The 20,213-nt window shown below is 41.6% G+C and overlaps 1 protein-coding gene across 6 annotated transcripts in view; it reads left to right on the top strand.

The window, feature by feature from the left end:
- Positions 1–19,585, top strand: part of MVB12B (multivesicular body subunit 12B) — a 234,265-nt gene extending 214,680 nt beyond the window's left edge. For all 6 annotated transcript variants that reach the window (XM_089689997.1, XM_089689995.1, XM_089689993.1 and 3 more), the window contains 2 exons: positions 2,013–2,072; positions 19,020–19,585. In XM_089689997.1, coding sequence (XP_089546123.1) covers positions 2,013–2,072; positions 19,020–19,106 — 147 coding nt within the window. In that variant the 3' untranslated portion in view covers positions 19,107–19,585. The remainder of the gene's footprint in view (positions 1–2,012; positions 2,073–19,019) is intronic.
- The last annotated feature ends 628 nt before the right edge of the window (positions 19,586–20,213 follow it).

Below are 20,213 nucleotides of genomic sequence, written 5' to 3'. Positions count from 1 at the left end.
TTTCCAGGCTCCTACAAAAAAATAAGAAATAGTAAATGCACTTTTTTTTACTTTTAAACTTGCATTTATTTATTTTTTTAAAGGTGAATTTATCCTTTAACAACCGAGCATATTGAATTTGGTAGTTTTGGGAAGTCATGACTAAATTGAGTGGAAGTTGATCATCGCTTTTGTACCAAGTGGATATTTCCTCTAAGAGTCATAGAAATGTGTTTTATAGGGAAAGCAATACAAAGCTTTGTACTCTGAACCGTTTTCTGATCTGCGTTGTTATTTGGATTTACACAGCAGACTATAATGAGCAGTTGTGTTGTGTTGTGTAATGTAAGTCTGCCCAAAACAAGGGTACATTTTTGATATTTAACTTCTTGCCGACCGCGCATAGCCGAATGACGGCTTCACCGCGGCCGGCCAGTTCTGAGTGGACGTCATATGACGTCCTCCCAGAACGCGCTCTCCTGCGCGCCCCAGGGGGCGCGCACCCGGCGATCTCCGTGATCGCTGTGTCCTACGGACACAGCTGATCACGTGATGTGGTGAAAGGCCGATCCCACTGGCCTTTTACCACGTGATCAGCGGTGTCCAATGACACGCTGATCAGAGGGAAATGCAAGTGCCGGTTCTCGGCTGCACTTTCCTCACGCTGTCAGATCGTGAGGAAAGTACTGCCGAGAACCGGCAGTTGTCAGAGCGGGGATCGGCACCGATCATCAGGGCACTGATGATCAGTGCCCTGATGATCGGTGCCCAGCAGTGACACCCGCAAGTTCTGCCCAGCAGTGCGCCCACTAGCCCCGCCCACCTGTGCCCAGCAGTGCCCCCACCTGTGCCCAGCAGTGCCCCCACCTGTGCCCAGCAGTGCCCCCACCTGTGCCACTCTGCAGTGCCACCTACCTGTGCCCAGAAGTGCCACCTACATGTGCCCAGCAGTGCCACCCACCTGTGCCCACCCACCAGTGCCACCCACCTGTGCCCACCAGTGCCACCCACCTGTGCCCACCCACCAGTGCTGCCCACCAGTGCCACCCACCAGTGCAGCCCAGCAGTGCTGCCAGTCAGTGCCACCAGTCAGTGCCCAGGGGTTGTGCCAGTCAGTGCCGCCAGTCAGTGCCCAGAAGTGATGCCAGTCAGTGCCGTCTATCAGTACCCATCATCAGTGTCACCTATCAGTGCCGCCTATCAGTGCTGCATATCAGTGCCGCCTATCCGTGACCCCTAATAAGTGCTGTCTATCAGTGCCGCCTATCCGTGCCACCTCATTAGTACTGCCTATCAGTGCCCTTTAGTGCTGCCTATCAGTGCCCATCAGTGCCGCCTATAAGTGCCCATCAGTGCCGCCTCATCAACGCAAATCAGTGAAGGAGAAAAAATACCTGTTTGAAAAATTTTATAAAAGAAACAAATAAACTTTTTTTTTTTTTTCAAATTTTTTGCACTTTTTTAATTTATAGCGCAAAAAGTAAAGCGCCCAGTGGCGATTAAATACCACCAAAAGAAAGCTCTATTTGTGAGAAAAAAATGATCAAAATTTCATATGGGTACAATGTTGCATGACCGCGCAATTGTCAATCAAAGTGCGACAGCGCTGAAAGCTGAAAATTGGCCTGGTAAGGAAGGGGGTATAAGTGCCTGGTAGGCAAGTGGTTAAATATAAAAGCATTTTGCAATGTATATATTTTATCATATTGCAGGTGTTATAAAGTATTGTTTTTGTAGGGATCTGTTTGTTTACCTAAATATGGATATTTTAGTGTACATAACCCTTTCTAGATATTAGACCGAAGAATACAGGGCAATCTGATCCAGAATTCATACTTATTATTGTGGCTGTTGAAATTCCTTTGGTTTTTCTGCCCTCAAGTGGTCAAATCTACAAACTGCAAGTCACTTTGTTGAAAGTATGAATGCCAATCAAAGCTCGGAATATTTAATAATTGTGTCTGTGATCAGATACTTTTAGTTTACTTAATGGCTCCATTTTAACTGAGAATCTTTCTTTTCCCATATTTTAGATGCAGCAGGTTGACCTTCTGGGAATTACAATCAAGTCTTTGGCAGAAATAGAGAAAGAGGTGAGAAAATTAAAATAGGAAACTCTGTTGTACAACTAAAGAGATAATCCTGTCATCAGTATGATCACTGTGCCACCAAATGCTCCATGATTTTCAACCTGGGAGTAATTTTAAAACTGTATTAATCCCAAAAACAAACAATTTACATATTACAGTTTACCAATCCTTAAAGTGGCTGTAATAAGTTTTATTTATTTATTTTTTTTACCTTACTGCATAGAATATAGGAAGTTGAAAAATAACAGACTTACTGGCCAGATCAACAGGGGGAAATAGAGGGTAAAAAAAATTAAAAAAGAAATCAAATTCAGCCACCACATTCCTTCCTATTCTAAGGAATTGGTAAGCTGCAGTATAACAACATTTTGGTTTTGGGGTTTAATACTGCTTAAACATATGACTAAGCCCTGGTGGAAAGGGGGTAAAACGTATATGAGGTAGAGATGCACAGGCTGTGGCTGCCTTCCACTCTTGCTCACAAGGCTGAGTGGGAGAACAGTATGCCTTCTTAACCACTACAACTAGCCTTCTAGAGTGGCATTTGAACACTCTGACACCCCATTTTTCAATGGGTTCACAGAAGCGATCAACTATCGGATTGAGCGGCGCCATAATTTTGTTTACCAGGTCACTGCTTAAACATTTCTCTCTGGGAAATCAATTGAATATCCATTGTTATTGCTCACATATTACTCCCTATTCTATGCAATTATGGAAAGTGATGCACAAGCTGGTTAGATCAATTGTGAATATATGGCTGTGTATGAGCTTCTTGAGACAAAGCTTGGTATTATTATTACAATGTCATTCTTTCTATATGCTATGCACCCCTGAGGAAAATAATCTACAGCTTTTCTGCAATAATCTGTGTGGGTCTCCAGGGAAGGAAATAAATTTAAAAAAATTAAGGGAGGGGGTAACCGCTAACAGTAATCACATGTATGGGTAGTAAACTTTAAAAAAAAAAAAGCATGCAGGAATAAAAAAAAATGTGCAATGCCAATGTTACATGACTGTCAAGCAGGGAATTGCACAAAGAACACTCTGTGAAACTCAGTAATTCTTCCCCAGTGTCTGCTTATTTCATAAAACAGACCAAACTGTCCATCATGCCTACTCCTCTGCATGTTATTGTATTTATCTATACTCCATTCTTTTCACCAAACTTCTGCTCCCTAATGGTAATAGATTCATCTTGATTATAATTGCTGTTTGCCACACGTATCTAATTTGTGTCTTTTTAAGAGCAAATTGGCGTGGACGTGACTTCTTTATGTGCCGAGCAAGGAAAAAACCTTGGGGGGCGTCCTGTGTGACTGTCTCGCCATCAGTTCAAATACACTGTCCAACTCATACATTTCTACAAAAAGCAGAATCTAGCGACTTCCCTGCAAAGATAATTTTCTTCTCATTCTTCTAGTTGTCATTTTTCAATAATGTTTGCATTAACCCCCTCCTGCTCAGACCCAGAATCACTTTAACTGGGTCTGTACGCCCAGGGGGGTAGGAAGGACTGCCTTATCACGTAACTACTGTGAATGGCAGTGACAGTGGTTACATGATTAGGAGTCAGTTTCTGATCATTACTAGAGTCTGGGAACTGTATATGACAGCTGTGTCTCTGTGCAAGGAACACACAGTGAGCACGCTCTTAGCAAAGAAACCTCAGCCATCCAGGGACACGTATGTGCAGTATGCGGGCATTAAAGCCCACCCTCTTTGCCGACACATATGTGCTATGTTGGCGTCAAGAGGTTAAAGGAGATCTTCACTCATGTGGTCCATTGTTCCCATTTCCGATACTCACCTGCCCAAAGGATCATGCATTGTCCCACTGAGATCCTCTGGTTCTCTGCCATCTCTCGGTCCCTTGCCCCCATATTGCTTATGACATCAAGAGGTCCACTGGCTCAGCCAGCATGCCTCCTGATGATGTGGGGTGCACTTAAAATAAAAATAAAAAGTAAACAACTAAAAAAAAACTATAATCTGTTAGCGGAGGGGAAGGGTGGATAGGAGGAAAGGGTTTGTTTTGCTGAGGGTGAGATCCACTTTAAGTATTTTTGGAATCAGTTATATACTGTATACATTATCTAAATACATATAATACACTGATCAGTGGTTATGCATGCTGGGTGAATAGAGTATCATCCGAGCATCTGATCTTAACGTTATTTTAGATGATATCCCATATTTTATGCCCAGATTTAGTCGTTCTACTCTAAACTCCTCAAAACAGATCTGTGATTGGTTACTGTGGATTTATTTTAGATGAAGGCTTTTACACAAAAATAATTAAAGCAGAGTCCCAGGAAAAAAACTATAAAAATGTAACAGCCCAAGAGAAGACAAAAAAAACCCTCTTTTGCTGAAATTTGCTGGTCACATTAAGCATAGAGATTTTCCCGGCAGTGTTTTTTTTTCTGCTACTAGATATCCACAGTCAGGCAAACAACATTTATCCCATTTCCTCTGAGACCAGATCATATTGGACCAACCACACCCACAAGCTAGTAACAATATGCAAATATAACAGCCAGACACACTTTTACATGGCATTCTTTATACAATGAAAGTAAAATACTGTTTGGAAAGTTCTTCCCAAAACTATCACAGACAATCCCATAAATGTGTTCACTTGTGGGTTGCCTTGACCATTCTGATCAGTTCATCCCAAACCAACTCAAAGAAGTTTAAATCGGTTGCACACCTCAGACATGAAATACGAACAAATCGTTTCATAGGTCCTTAAAGGATAAGTTCACCTTTGGGAACATGTTACATGTTCCACCTGTTTTTAGGGTGGAACATGTAACATGCTCCCAATGCTGCAGCCGCTGCCCGATCTCCTCCCTCCCGTGACAGAAGTATGGGGAGAAGTTCCCCGTACAAGCTGTCACTTTTTAAAATCCTCTATAGGCAAGCAGATATACTGGCAGGTGTGCATGACAGTGGTGATCTGCTGATCGCTGGTGCAATGCTTTACAGTCTCCTTCAACCAAAAATAATAAATGCACACATTTATTTTTACCTACAAAAAAATAAAAAAGTGTATTTATTATTTGTGGTCAAAAGGTGAACTTATCCTTAAAGATCTTCTTCTAGTCTTCAGTGGTCCACTGGTTGGGGTTCCTGACCTAGGCAAGCAGTTTCTTTGGTTGACATAGGACACATGTGAGTAAAGCTGACCCGTCTAGGACACTTGAAGACTATACAATTATAATAAAGGACACAGCCCCATTTAGTGGTTATAATCCTGCACATGCATGTACATTCTACTTTCAGGCAGCTACTGGCAGTCAGACCAGACCCAGCATTCAACATTTTGCAGTGTCTCCTTGACTGCAAAACTCAATATTTCATTGTGATGGCCTTGCCCCCCTATGTGACTCTAAGCCTATGCTGCTATCATGCTGGGTTCAGTGTTCTTCAGTCTGTTTGACCTTGCTGCATGCATGTTGTCATACCAGACTCCTAGGTATGAAAACTTCCTGCAGTAATCCCACCCTTGATCGCAAGCTGGCACTAAAGACTTGACGGTACTGAAAGTGGAGCTATTCACAGAGCACCACTGCTGTTTCCCTGGCTTGTTTTTTTAGTGGAAAATTCTCTATACTTTATTATACATTAAGGTTTATTACATTTATAGTAGCTATCCAGAGCCATTTTCCACCACCATTGTAATGTGGGCTGTTCCCCTTACTTCAGGACCGTTTTTTTGGCCTCCATCTATGAGACCTTTATTCATGTGCATACTTAACAGGAAATAGGTGAGGCCTACTCCAATTGCTGGCACAGAAACTCTAGGCTATCACATGTAGACTCTTCTTTCTCAGTTCTCCACACTGCCTCTTCCGCATAGTCTCTCTTCAATGAGACATGGCAAGGCTCTATCCTCCAGCACAGTTGCATAATGTCACAACCTTTGTGAGTACTGACAGCCCCATGGCATAGTACCTCTTAAGAGTCAATTGCCTGCCCTTTCCACCTATGTACTACCACCCTGCTTGCAAAGGGTACAGTTATTGCATTTATATTGAACGTTGAGCTGCAGTATCACCCTTGAAAGGACAGCACCTCCAACCTTGTAGGACTGTTCTCTAATTCTAGTAATATGTCTGAAACCAGACAGAGGACTGGTTGTCATATGAACAATGGCAAACCCTCCCATCAGATTTTAATTTTTCTTCTTCTGCTGCATGTGACCTTGAGTTTAACAGTACATGGGCTGAACCACTCTGTGTTTAGCCACCTACTTCAGCATCCACCTTTACCCCGTCTCGGGATCCTCAGATGGAACTACGGCTAGTGTTTCTGGTTTATAATCACTTTCTCTGGTGCTTGAGGGATTGTGCCTAAATTGTCCAATATGTTTAACTGGGACTCCTGCTCAAGCCACAAGGCTTATCGACTCCTTAAATTGGATGATCCTAGTAAGAGCTCATGGTTATTTCAGGTTTCCACAGACAAAAACACTCTGTTTTTTTTTTTACTCATGAACAGTTTGATGATGTGTGCTTTAGAAAGCATAACTTTTTTTGTTCCATTATCCAGTTTTCCATTATCCACCCCTCCACAAAGAAATCTGTTAAAAAGTGGGCTACGCTGCCCTTGCTGGATCTGTTTAGTTTATTGCCTTAACAATGTATATTCTTCCGTTAAGGATCCAACAGAGAAAAAAGTTGGAGTCTCTCTAGACAATTCTGAACAAGTTGTTTGGTAACCCACATCTCCTTGGCTGCTGTGGTCATTCATAGCTTTGGCCAAAGGGCTTGTCATTAGACTATGGCTTTCAAGGAATCCCTGGTCCGGCAACTTTTCCTTGGAGAAAGACTTCTGATCCTCTCTGGATCTGCATGGCTAAATCTTCACAGCAGAAATGTGAACACTCTCTTACCTCCAAGCCAAAGACCTTAGCCAGAAGTCCATAGACTTCAAATTCCTCCAAATCTACTTGCAAACTTTTTGCAGCATGAAGGTCTGTCTCCATATGCAACAATGTAGGAGGCTACCTGCTGTCTTATGCAGGTGTTTGGCTGTGGGACAGTTCTGACATCTTGATACAAGAGGTGGTATCCCAAGGAAACAAAGTAGAGTTCCTGTCTCCCCCACCTGAAAGGTTGATTTAAATCTTCTTTCTGGGAAGAAAGGGACTCGTCCAGTGAATTATCCTTACCAGGGAAATCAGCCTCTCCAACTGAGGAGGTGTTGTGGGAACTCTCAGTGCAGGAACCCCTTTTTAATCAATCTGCTGGAGAAATGAGAAATATACTGCATTTGGAAGGTTATCTGGTAAGAATCCAGTCTGACAATGCCACAGTGATGGCATAAATCGGCTACCAGGACAGCACAAGTAATTTGGCAGTGGCATGCAAAGTGGAACATATTTCTTTGCTAGGCGTAAGATCAAGTTCTGACTGTCTTGGTGGTCCACATATCTTGAGTGGAGAGCTGTCAGGCAAGCTTCCTGAGCCCGTAGTGATTCGACCTGGCAGAGTGATTTCTTACACCAGAATATTTTCTATCAGATTTATCAATGGTTGAGAACGCTGGATCCCTACCCCTACTTGATGATGTCCCATAGCAACAACTAGTGAACACCCCTCTGTTTGGTTCGCGGTTGAACATTGAAACCTACCAAAATTTCAACCACGAACTTCGAATAGGGACAATGTACTGAGCGGTATCTTACCCCATACCGCTCAGTTACTAAAATACCACATGAGTTATATTATTAAGTGATGCAGTATTAGTAGTGATGCGCGGGTTCCCTGCTTACAGCTGAATGTCAAAAGAATTTTCGGCATTGCCCAACAATTATAAAAAAAATTAAAAATTTTAAATGGTGTGTGGGTCCCCCCAAAAATCCATACCAGACCCTTAACCAAGCATGCTGCCTGGCAGGTCAGGAAACCATACCTGGCCACATGCCCTCAACTTGGGAGGGAGCTTTGCCATGTTGATAAGAACAAGGTAATCTTCCCCACAACCCTGGCCAGTGGTTGTGGGGTTCTGCAGGTGGGGATCTTATCGGAATCTGGAAGCTTCCTTTAATAAGGATGTGAATGAGTATGCGGTACATGGTAAAAAAAAAAGACAGGAGACTGTTTTTGACAAGTCCTTTATTAAAAATAAGAAAAATGTCCCCCGAAGTAGATCCAATATCAAGAACGATGCCCTACGCCACCGCCGAACCAAAAAAGAAAATCCACTCCGCCCTTGACGTTGGCTCTCGCCGTCTGACTGCTGTGCCACGATGACCGTTCTTAAATAGGGTGATGATGTCACAAGGTGGTGGGATCACCCTGCCCCTTGTGACGCCATCATGCCCTGTGATTGGCCAAAGCTTTGCACCCATGATCAGGTGCAATGCTTTGGCAAATTACAATGCACTGTCAGGGCGCAGTGCATTGTGGGGCGTGGTGGGCGAACAGCCCACCGAAAGCCCCTACTGTCAACGAACACACGATCGGCCCATGTTTGAGTCGAACTTGCATTTGACTTGAACATGCAGCCCATCACTAGCAACAACTACTGTAGGTAGACAGGTTTAAATTTCTATAAAAAATGCATGAGCAGATGTTGCAGATGCCCTTGCCACCTCTTAGGCACAGTACTCTGATTTACACATTTCCTCCATTGAAACCACTTCCTTGATTTCTGCAAAGTATCAAAATAGAGGACATTGCTAACATTCTGATATAGCTCTTGACCAAAAAAGAGCCTGATACTTTAAGCTGGTTTGTCTGGTCTCACACTGTCAATGGCAGCTTCTACATAGATCTCTGGTTCGGCCAAATCTAGAGTATGCCGTCTAGCTCTGGTCACCAGTCGTTAGGAAGGATGTACTGGAACTGAATAAAATCCAGAAAATGGCAACAAAGCTAATAAGGGGGCTGGAGGACCTCAGCTATGAGGTGACGACCAGAATAATTAAACATTCTTCCTGGAGGGAATATGATTACAATTTACAAATACTTAAATGGTGATTCTATCATTGGCAAAAAAATTATTCAGTCTTAGGTCACTTAAGAAGACATGCAGCCACTCATTGAAGTTGGATGAGAAGCGGCTCAATAGTAAACTGCATAAGGGGTTCTTCACTGTTAGAGCAGTAAGGACCTTACCACAATTGGTGGTGTCAGTGATGAGTGTCGATATTTTCAAAAAAAATTTTAAGATGGGCATCTTCGCAAACACAATATACAGGAAATGGTAGTGACATAATTACATATACACACACTGACAGTTTGGACTGGATGGACTAGTGTCTTTATTCAAGCTTACCAACTATGTAACTATCTAAACTTCTACCGCAGGGCCTTTCTAATCCAATCATTAGAAATTAAAATGTACAACACTTTTTTTTTCTAATAAAAAAAAAAAAGCCTAGAATTTTATCAGTGTAGAAAACTTTCTTGGCAGTTTCTTATGCATCTTAAATGAGTATACTGTACATTGAGTAAAGCTCTCACTAGCAATTTGGTATTTGCCATTCAAAGATTCTATCTAATAAAGCATGACTTAGCTGCTTTTGGTAACGTGTGATGCTTATGTGCTCACTATGCAGGTTTGATGGTTAGGTAATTCCTTCTTCTATTAATCTTTCTCCTATGATTAAGGCTGGCAGCTCATTTTGGTCCTTTGCAGGGGGCTGTTTTATAGTGATGGAAGTTTTTCTGATTTAATGATATTGCGAAAATAATTGCCATCAATAACTAGGGATTATGCATCATGCCATAAGGAAAAGCCGTTATTGTTTTGTTTATTTTATCTTTGCATCTGATATGGCCTACTTCTCCTTTTCAAGTTGTTATATTTTTTATAGCCCAGGAGGTAGTATCCTTCATAGGTGATTTGTCACAGCATTTTGGTGTCATAGTGTCTGGCCCTTCCAATTAGTAACACAACCAGTAGGTGTGAGGCCTCTCAACTGGCAGGACTAGGTTTGCTTAATAGTAATTCAAGCCATATCTGTGGGATCCCCATGGAAGCTGAAAGTCACTGTAGTAGGCACACTACTACAATGAAAAGAAACAATCCTCCTGCTCTGCCAAATAGCTGTAATCACCACCAAGTGGCCGCAAACACCTAACTATACTCCAGAATAGTGAAACAAATGAATATATAATGGATTGGTGCTGTGCTACTCAGTGCATAAATTAATAATAAATGAACATGTATATAAATAAATCACACTCCCAAGTGTATAGATAGAAAAACTGCTGAAAACAACAGGTGCAAAATCGTGACCAAAATAAATAGACAAAAAATATATATTAGTATCAACATAACATGAAGTGTAGTCAAATTGCCAGTGATAAGCAGGTAGATAAGTGACTAAAAAATATATAATAATGTAATGAACTTAATGATGGCAAAGCGCGTGACACAATATAAATGAGTCCCAAACTAAGTATGGTGTAAAGTCCCAAATTAAGAACACAGTGAATCTTCAGCACGATCCGGGAACCATCCAGTGATCACTGCAATCAATCAATCGTCCACCAGCTAGCATGCGCGCTCACCTTCAAACGATGATCTCACTGTGTATTGCCCTCGATAATACTCAAAGGACTCCTCTATGGTGAAGATTGTTAGCACTCACAGGCGTAACTCAGATGTCCTTATATGACCATAGAACTCTCTCACCTCCGGTATCCCCTCATGGAAGATTTAAACAAAAAAACTTCCCATTGTGTAGTAAGTCAAATAATTTATTATAAAAAAAACACAAAATGACTACTCACATTTTAAAATGGGGTCCGCAGACCCATACAGGCAAGAAACACTGCAATAAACGGCAGAAAAAGGTGTATGTGCTTGGGAGTGCCAAGATGGCGGCTGCTGTCCGCACCGGAAATGACGTCACCACACTTTCATTACGCGTTGCGCCATGAGTCACGTAACTTCCTCAGGGCTTGGAAGGTGGTGATAGAAGACTCCATAAATAGAGAGCCCACGGCTGAAAACGCTTAGACGGTGAAACTCGGCGGCCATTTTTTTGGAGTCCAGGAAGGGAGGCTTCACACTAACAAAACGCTACCCAGAGAGAAAAAAAAACAAACGAGCATGGAAAGCAAATGTAAATTCTATGACAGATCCAAACCCAGACTGCCCTGGTGTATATATCCCACAAAGGAGGACAAGATCAGACTCAAATATGAAATATAAAATCATTTTTCATGTCCCTTTGGGAACCGGAAACTATTTATAATAACCTTCCAAAGGAATTAAAGCTCTTCAAACGCTACATTGATGACGTGATTCTAGTCTAGGATAGAGAAAAAGACGACCTGGAGGAATTTTTGAATCGACTCAATACGAATATTAAGAACATTCTTTTTCATGGGTTGTTGATGAGATTAAGATCAATTTTCTGGACCTTGAGATCCTATTGAGAGATGGTGGTTTAACAACAAAAACGTACTTCAAAACAGTGGACAGAAATGGTTCTATTCCTTTTGACAGTTTACATCACCTACCATGGTTACTGAATATTCCGAAAGGACAGTTTATTCGGTCACGATGAAACTGCACCTATGAAGATGATTTCCAAAATCAAACCAAATTAATAGAACGCTTACACATACACCTTTTTCTGTAGTTTGTTGCAGTGTTTCTTGCCTCTATGGGTCTGCGGACCCCTTTTTAAAATGTGAGTAGTCATTTTGTGTTTTTTTTATCAATAAATTATTTGACTTACTACACTATGCGAAGTCTTTTTGTTTAAATCTTCCATGAGGGGTGAGAGAGTTCTATGGCCATATCCTTATAAGGACATCTGAGTTACGCCTGTGAGTGCTCACCATCTTCACCATAGAGTCCTTTGAGTATTATCAAGGGCAATACACAGTGAGATCATTGTTCGAGAGCTTTTTTATGCCTTATGACCCCGTGCGGGTCGTAGTCTGAAGGTGAGTGCACATGCTAGCTGGTGGAGGATTGATTGATTGGAGTGATCATTGGATGGTTCCCGGCTCGTGCTGAAGATTCACTGTGTTCTTAATTTGGGATTTTACACCATAGTTAGTTTGGGACTCGTTTATATTGTGCAACGCTTTGGGTGCGTGATTTATTTATTTATATATTTATGTACATGTTCATTTATTATTCATTTATGCACTGAGTAGCACAGCACCAATCCATTATATATTCACACTACTACAATGATTGCCACCTGCTTCCAGGTCCCATGTTGATGTTGAGTGGCTTTACTTCTGCATACTAAACACTGGAGTTTTCCCACTCCATATGAGCACCATTTAGAGAACAATTTGTATGTTCTCTGATTGGACCTGGGGGAGGTTGTGATGTCACTGCCTCACCGCTCCACCTAGTCCAATTAGAGAACACTTTGCCTTCAATGAGAAAATACAAAGTCTTCCCTGAATGGCACCCATGCTCACTATAGTAGAGATCACTTTAGTAGCGTTGCCTAATGCAGTGATTTCCATCGTCCACAAGGATCTCCCACAGGTATGGCACATACATTTGTGTTCAAAATAATAGCAGTGTGTTGAATAAAGTGAATAAAGCTCAAAATCCTTCTAATAGCTTTTTATCCATACACACAAATGCATTGGGAACACTGCACATTCTATTCCAAATCAAAATATGAAGAAAAATATATAAAATTTGTGTTGTTCCTCTAAAAAAATTGAAGAAAAGTGAATATTAGACTGTTCAAAAAAATAGCAGTGTTTGTATTCTTCTTTACAAACTCAAACATTCACTATATAAACTGAAAAATGTTTGAAGATTTTGCTTTCCTTTGAATCACTTAATGAATATTTAGTTGTATAACCACTGTTTCTGAGAACTGCTGTACATCTGTGTTGCATGGAGTCAACCAACTTCTGCACCTGTGAACAGGTATTCCAGCCCAGGATGATTGGACTACATTCCACAGTTCTCTATTTCTTGGTTTTGCCTCAGAAACTGCATTTTTGATGTCACCCCACAAGTTTTCTATTGGATTAAGATCCGGGGATTGGGCTGGCAACTCCATAACGTCAATCTTGTTGGTCTGGAACCAAGATGTTGCACATTTACTGGTGCGTTTGGGGTCGTTGTCTTGTTGGAACACCCATTTCAAGGGCATTTCCTCTTCAGCATAAGGCAGCATTACCTCTTCAAGTATTCTGATGTATTCAAATTGATCCATGTTCCCTGGTATGAGATAAATAGGCCCAACACCGTAGTATGAGAAACATCCCCATATCATGATGCTTGCGAAACCATGCTTCACTGTCTTCACAGTGTACTGTGGCTTGAATTCAGTGTTTGGGGGTCGTCTGACAAACTGTCTCCAGCCACTAGACCCAAAAAGAACAATCTTACTTTCATCAGTCCACAAAATGTTGCGCCATTTCTCTTTAGGCCAGTGAATGTGCTCTTTGGCAAATTGTAACCTCTTCAGCACATGTCTTTTTTTCAACTTTGTGGGGACTTCTTGCAGATAGCTTGGCTTTACATAGGCGTCTTCTAATTGTAACAGTACTCACAGGTAACTTTAGACCTTCTTTGATCTTCCTGGAGCCGATTGTTGGCCGAGTCCTTGCCATTTTGGCTATTCTTCTATCCATTCGAATGGTAGTTTTTCACTTTCTTCCACGTCTTTCAGGTTTTTGTTGCCATTTTAAAGCATTTGCGATCATTTTAGCTGAGCGGCCTATCATTTTCTGCACTTCTTATATGTTTTCCCCTCTCCAATCAACTTTTTAATCAAGGTATGCTGTTCTTCTAAACAATGTCTGGAACGACTCATTTTCCTCAGAATTTCAGAGAGAAATGCACTGTAACCAGCATGTATAACATTTGCTGCCTTCCTTCCTTAAATAAGGGCAATAATTGCCACCTGTTTTTCAAAGAATGAATTACCTCACTAATAGAACTCCACACTGCTATTATTTTGAACATGACTCTTTCAATTAGTGATTCAATTACACAGAATCAGCAGCATGCATGTCATGACTGTTGGGTCTGTTGGATTTCTATTACTCTACTACACCTGCTAGTAAATTATTTGCCATGTAGAAATATCATTTCTATGAAAAACAGTGACTGATCAGGTTAGTGATGTCTGACTGCTATTATTTTGAACACAACTGTACATATTTACATTGGTCCAAGCTAAACCAATGTCACAATGCAAAAATTGCCATACCTGGAATTCATCTTTAAGAAACAAAAATCATGTTAAAGGTTCATTTATTTTTACAGAAGATGATACATACACTGCACTAGCAGCACTGTAGCCTGTAGGCATCGTAATACTTACGATGGCGAGTGGTCATTGGTCAGCCCAGGTACATAACCTCACTGACTATTTGCAGAATGCCTTAGCCGACTTTTCCAGAACAGTGTTTCCAATGAAAGAAGAGATTCTTATTGGTCAGCACAGTCACATGGCTGCGCTGGCCAATGACTGCTCACCATTGCAAGCATTGTATTGCCTACAGGTAATAAACAAGCCTTTACAAAATTGAGGTGCCTGTCCTCATCCTCGGTGACTTTAACATCCCAATCAATGTTAACACCTCAGCCACATCTCAACTACTCAACCTAACTTCCTCTTTTAACCTAACACAATGGACACAATCCACCACCCACTCTAATGGCAACACCCTCGACCACCTCCCTCTCTCCCACCTATGCTTTCCCTGTAACCTCTCTAACACCCCTTTTCCTCTCTCTGATCACAACTTTATCAGCTTCACACTCTCCCTGTCTCCTACCTTCCATGCCTCCAACCAGCACACCGTTACCTGTAGAAACCTCCACCACCTCAGCCCTGACCACCTTCACTCTGCTACTGAGTGCCTCCATAATAAAGTTGCGCCCCTGTCCTGCCCAGACCTGGCTGCATCTGCCTACAACAACCATCTATCATCCTCCCTGGACGCACTTGCTCCTCTCTCCACATGCAGAACCAGGCCTCGCTTGTGTCGACCCTGGCAAAAAGATGACACCAAACGTCTCAAGAGACACAACCGTGCTCTTGAGTGAGTATGGCGTAAAACTAAATCCCTGAAAGACTTTACCCTCTACAAATCCTTCCTTCTCAAATACAACTCCGGATTCCATGCTGTTAAACAAACCTACTACAACACCCTCATCAAAACCCTCTCATCCAATCCTCATCAACTCTTTTCTACCCTTAATTCCTTACTCCACTCCCCACTGCCTCCACCCACCAACTTACTTACTACACAGGAGATTGCCAGTCATTTCAAAAACAAGATCAACACAATTCACGATGACATCTCCAGTGTCAAGTTTCCTCCTTCAACCAACATACCAGGCCCAACACCACGCTCAACATTCTCCTCCTTTTGACCCTGTTACCACCGAGGAAGTTACCAAACTCCTTTCCAAGGCTTACTTCACCACCTGTCCCCTTGGATCCTGACCCCTCACGACTATTGCAGCCTCCTTCCTGCTCTATCCTAAACTCTTTAACCCACATCTTAAACCGCTCACTCTCCACTCTGGGCACCTTTCCCTCCCAGCTCAGACATGCACTGGTTACCTCTATACTTAAAAAACCCTCGCTGGACCCCACCTGTTTGAATAACGTAAGACCCATCTCCCTGCTCCCGTTTGCCTCAAAGCTTCTCGAGCGCCTTGCTCACAACCGTATGACCGACGACAACCTTCTTGATCCCCTACAGTCTGGCTGCCGCCCACAACATTCCACTGAAGCTGCACTACTAAAACTCACTGACAACCTACTAACTGTTAAATCCAATGGCCATTACTCCATACTCATACTCCTTGACTTTTCTGCTGCCTTTGACACAGTCGACCACCTACTCCTCCTCAGTAAACTCCACTTCATCGGCCTCCGTGACTCTGCTCTCTCCTAGTTCTCCTCTTACCTTTCTCAGCGCACTTTCAGTGTCACATACAACTCCTCCTCCGATTCTCTCCCTCTTTCTGTTGGGGTACCCCAAGGTTCTGTCCTTGGGCCTCTCCTTTTCTCTCTCTACATCTCCTCCCTGGGCCAACTGATCACCTCCCATGGCTTCCAATACCACCCCTATGCTTATGACACCCAGATCTGTCTCTCCACCCCCTCCCTCCCAGCTCACCCCCTCAGTCTCTTCACATATCACAAATCTTCTAAGTGGCATATCAGCATGGATGTCACACCACTACTTTAAACTCAATCTTTCCTAAACTGAGCTTGTAATATTTCCTCCTCCCCGATACCCCACTCATGACTTTACCATTAAGATCAACAGCACAACCATTGGTCCTTCCCCTCATACCAGGGTGCTAGGTGTATTCCTAGACTCTGACCTCTCCTGTGGACCCCACATCCAATCACTGACTAAATCCTGCCGCCTCAATCTCCAGAACATTTCCAAAATCTGCCCCTTTCTGACCAATGACACCACAAAACAACTTATCCACACCGTGGTTTTATCCCGCCTTGATCACTGCAACTCCCTCCTCACTGGTATACCGTTACACAGGTTATCCCTCTTCAGTCTATTATAATGCTGCTGCTAGACTCATATACCTTACCAACCGATCAGCGACTGCTGCCCCTCTCTGCCAATCCCTTCATTGGCTTCCACTAACCCAACGTATAAAATTCAAAATACTAACCACAGCATACAAAGCCATCCACAACACTGCCCCTAGCTACATCACCTTTTGTACCACTTCCCCCTTCCTTTAGATTGTAAGCTCCATGAGCAGGGCCCTCCTATTCCTTCTGTACTAAAATGTATTGTAATTGTACTGTCTTCCTTATATTGTAAAGCACTGTGGAAACTGTTGGCACTATATAAATCCTGTATAATAATAATAATAATGAAGAATTCCAAGAGCACTATGAGTTAGCTAAAGAAACAGCACAGCACATGATGCCCGCTTCGAGCTTTAGATTTAGTTTGACTTTGAACAGAATTTTCCAATAAGGTTTAAGTCACTGCTATGTTGACTCTAGGGACATTTTCAGCTATGGCTTTTTACATGAAGCAAGCAACGGGTTGAAAAAAGGCTACCTGCTGGAACAAAATTGAAGAACAAAATATAAATATTCAATATTTCATAAATTATCTGACCAAAATATTGCTTCCAATGTGTTCCTATATAATATATTTAGAAACTGAACATAGGATCAAAAGGACAGATATACTGTATATGGCTGGCAGTTGTCAGAATACTAAAAGCCCAGTGCAAGCCACAGAGCTGCATGCTCCCTCTGCAACAGATGAGAAATGAGCTGCTATCTGCCTGCTCCCTCTTCTCCTTTGTTCTGTAAATTCTTCAGTGTTCTCCCATGTAGTCCTATTAGCCATGCTCAAGTTACCGGTGAACTGCAGAACACCTGCCTCCTATGTTAGGGAGGTTTGGAAAGGACAAGGTGTTATGTAGTGCTGAGTGTTGTCAACCTAGAATAGGAAGGATGTTACTGTGATGGGATCACAGGTAAAATAAGCACTTCCCGTCCAAATTGTACTGCGGATGGGCAGCCTCTGTAGGCAGAGCTAAGTACCCGTACGTTGCTGCCTACTGTCGAGTTTTGGGTGCACACATTTGATTGTACACAGTGGGAGCCTATCAGCAAGTCCTGGCCAATGATTCATGTACAATAACATCCCAGAGCTCTGTGTTGACAATCAACCCAAGGCCTTATACAGAGGGAATGATCTCTCTGTTTCTCATCTCTACAAGCCAGGGATGAGAAACTTAGAAATCTATTCGTAAAACCAGCGCACTTTACACATAGGCACACATTTAACCCCTTGATCCCCCTAGATGTTAACCCCTTCTCAGTAAGTGTCAATAGTACAGTGACAGTGTATAATATAATTAATTACTGTTTTAATGTCACTGGTGATGTCAGTGGCAATTAGTCATTTTCCCCCAGTGTCAGATTGCCTAATGCTCTATCACTGATCACCACCCTGTAGTTAAAAAAATAAATAAAAATTCCAGTATATAGATGCCATAGTTTATAGGTGCTACTGTATAACTTTCACGCAAACCAATCAATATAGACTGATTTGATTTTTTTTTTCTATCAGACATGTAGCAGAATACATTTTGTCCAAAATTTATGAAGAAATTAGATTTTTTTTTTAATTGGATATGTTTTATAACAGAAAGTAAAAATAAAAGGGTTTTTTTCATAATTTTCCATCTTTTTTTCGTTTATATTGAAAAAAAGTAAAATTCTAGTGTTGATCAAATACCACCAAAATAAAGCTCTATTTGTATGAAAAAAATGATATAAATTTTGTTTGGGTAAAGCATTGCTTGACCACGTAATTACCAGTTAAAGTAGCGCAGTGCCGAACTGCTAAAAATTGGCCAGGTCATTAAGGAGGTAAAATCATCCGGAGCTCAAATGGATAAAGAAAAAAAAATAGTCTAATGAAAAAATACTAATGCAGCCACTGCATCTAAGGACTGGTAAACTATAATATGTCAAATTTTTATCTTAATTTTAAGTTGTAAATCAGCCTTTTTTCAACCCCCACTACCCCCCACTCTCAGCATAAGGGTCACATAAGCAGAGTGAGTGAAAGAAACAGAGCGACACACTGGAGTACCAGTGTGCAAAGGTATATTTGCTTTGGAAGAATAAATCACCTCTAACATTCGGTGTACTACTTGTGTGTAGAATAGTTTTTTGTTTTTTTTTTACATTTTTAGAATGGGGTGCCTTGAGATTGTGCAGAATTTTAAAGGGTGCCTTGAGATTATCCATGATTTTAAAGTGTGCCTTAACTGAAAAAAGGTTGAGAAACACTACTTTCCAGGTGCGTTTGTTATTCTTCGCCATGAGGTGGCAGTGTTGATGTTTGTATGGTTTTATACTGTAGTTCAGTGGTTGGAAGTCCCATACTAATTCAGCAGCATTACTACACAGTAATGACTATGAATAAAGCTGACCTTTTTCTCTGTTTTTTTTTCCCCCCACAGTATGACTACAGTTTTAGAACAGAACAAAGTGCTGCAGCCCGTCTGCCCCCCAGTCCTGCCCGCTGCCAGCAGATGCCTCCGCCATGAGAAAGAGAAACGCAGACAACGGATTTCTCACTCACAAGTACTACTGAGCAGAACTTATTGCTGCTGACCCTAACGTCTAACCCTTAACCTGACGGTAGAAATGAAGAGTTGGTGGAATTTTTTTTTCTAACAGAATCAGTTTTTTTGTATTGATATTTTGTAAATATAACTATTAAAAAAAAAAAAAAAAAAAAAAAAAAAAGAATTATGGAGTTGTATTACCATTTGTGGGCCTGGCCTGGCTCGGAACCCTACAGTGTTACCCAGTAGTGAGTATGTCTGCACACTTCCAGCCTCCATAGAGGTGTTACAATGAGCCAATCTGAGATTGACGCTATAGAGTTTTGTGAACTTGCATAACAGAAGCTGAAAACGTGGTGCACAAGGTATTCGTTCACCTGTTTTTGTTTTTTTTTGTTTTTTATGTTTCGTTGACTAGCATCTTTAAAACATGCTACAATAAAAATAATGTGCACGAACAGCTTGGGATTATTATATTCACATACATTGTGAAGTTGTGTCTACTGATCAGAACATGATATTTGTGCAATTGAAGATCCTAAGCATTTGTTACACAAGTGAGCTTGTTGAATAATGCAAATTTCATTGATGCTTAGCAATCAGAAGCACTGTTTGTATCCAAAATGATCACACAATGTATATTTATATATACCTTTTCTAAAAAAAATGGTATTATTGTGTTTTTAAGTTATTTTTGTCATGTATGGCACTCCTACTCAATATGCCATAGCGAAGTAGTTCTTAAAGAGAAACTTTACCCAGGAGTGTGAAAATTAGGTCAGCAGCTTAAAAACATGGTAGCTGCTGAATTCAAGGAAACAGATACTTACCAGTCCATGGAATCCAGCGCTGTCTTCCCCAAAGCCTCCTCTCCCTCCTGCACCACCATTTTAGATTTGGGAGCCGGCTATGACTTCTAGATGACTTACAGCCAACTCCCTGCTTCACATGCACTTGATTGAGCACTACAGGGTGGCTGGTTCTTCAGCCTCCTGGCAAGTATGTCTACCTATGCTAGCTCCCAAAAGTTACTGTAATATAGGCACTGCCATCAACCCCCTTCCTGAAGGGCTTACTTAACATTCC

This window comes from Staurois parvus, unplaced genomic scaffold (assembly GCF_062004578.1).
Source record: "Staurois parvus isolate SC_StPar_1 unplaced genomic scaffold, SC_StPar_1.0 ptg000508l, whole genome shotgun sequence".
Lineage (NCBI taxonomy): Eukaryota > Metazoa > Chordata > Amphibia > Anura > Ranidae > Staurois > Staurois parvus.
Note: the sequence above shows the minus strand (reverse complement) of the source record. Positions and strands in the feature narration are given on the sequence as shown.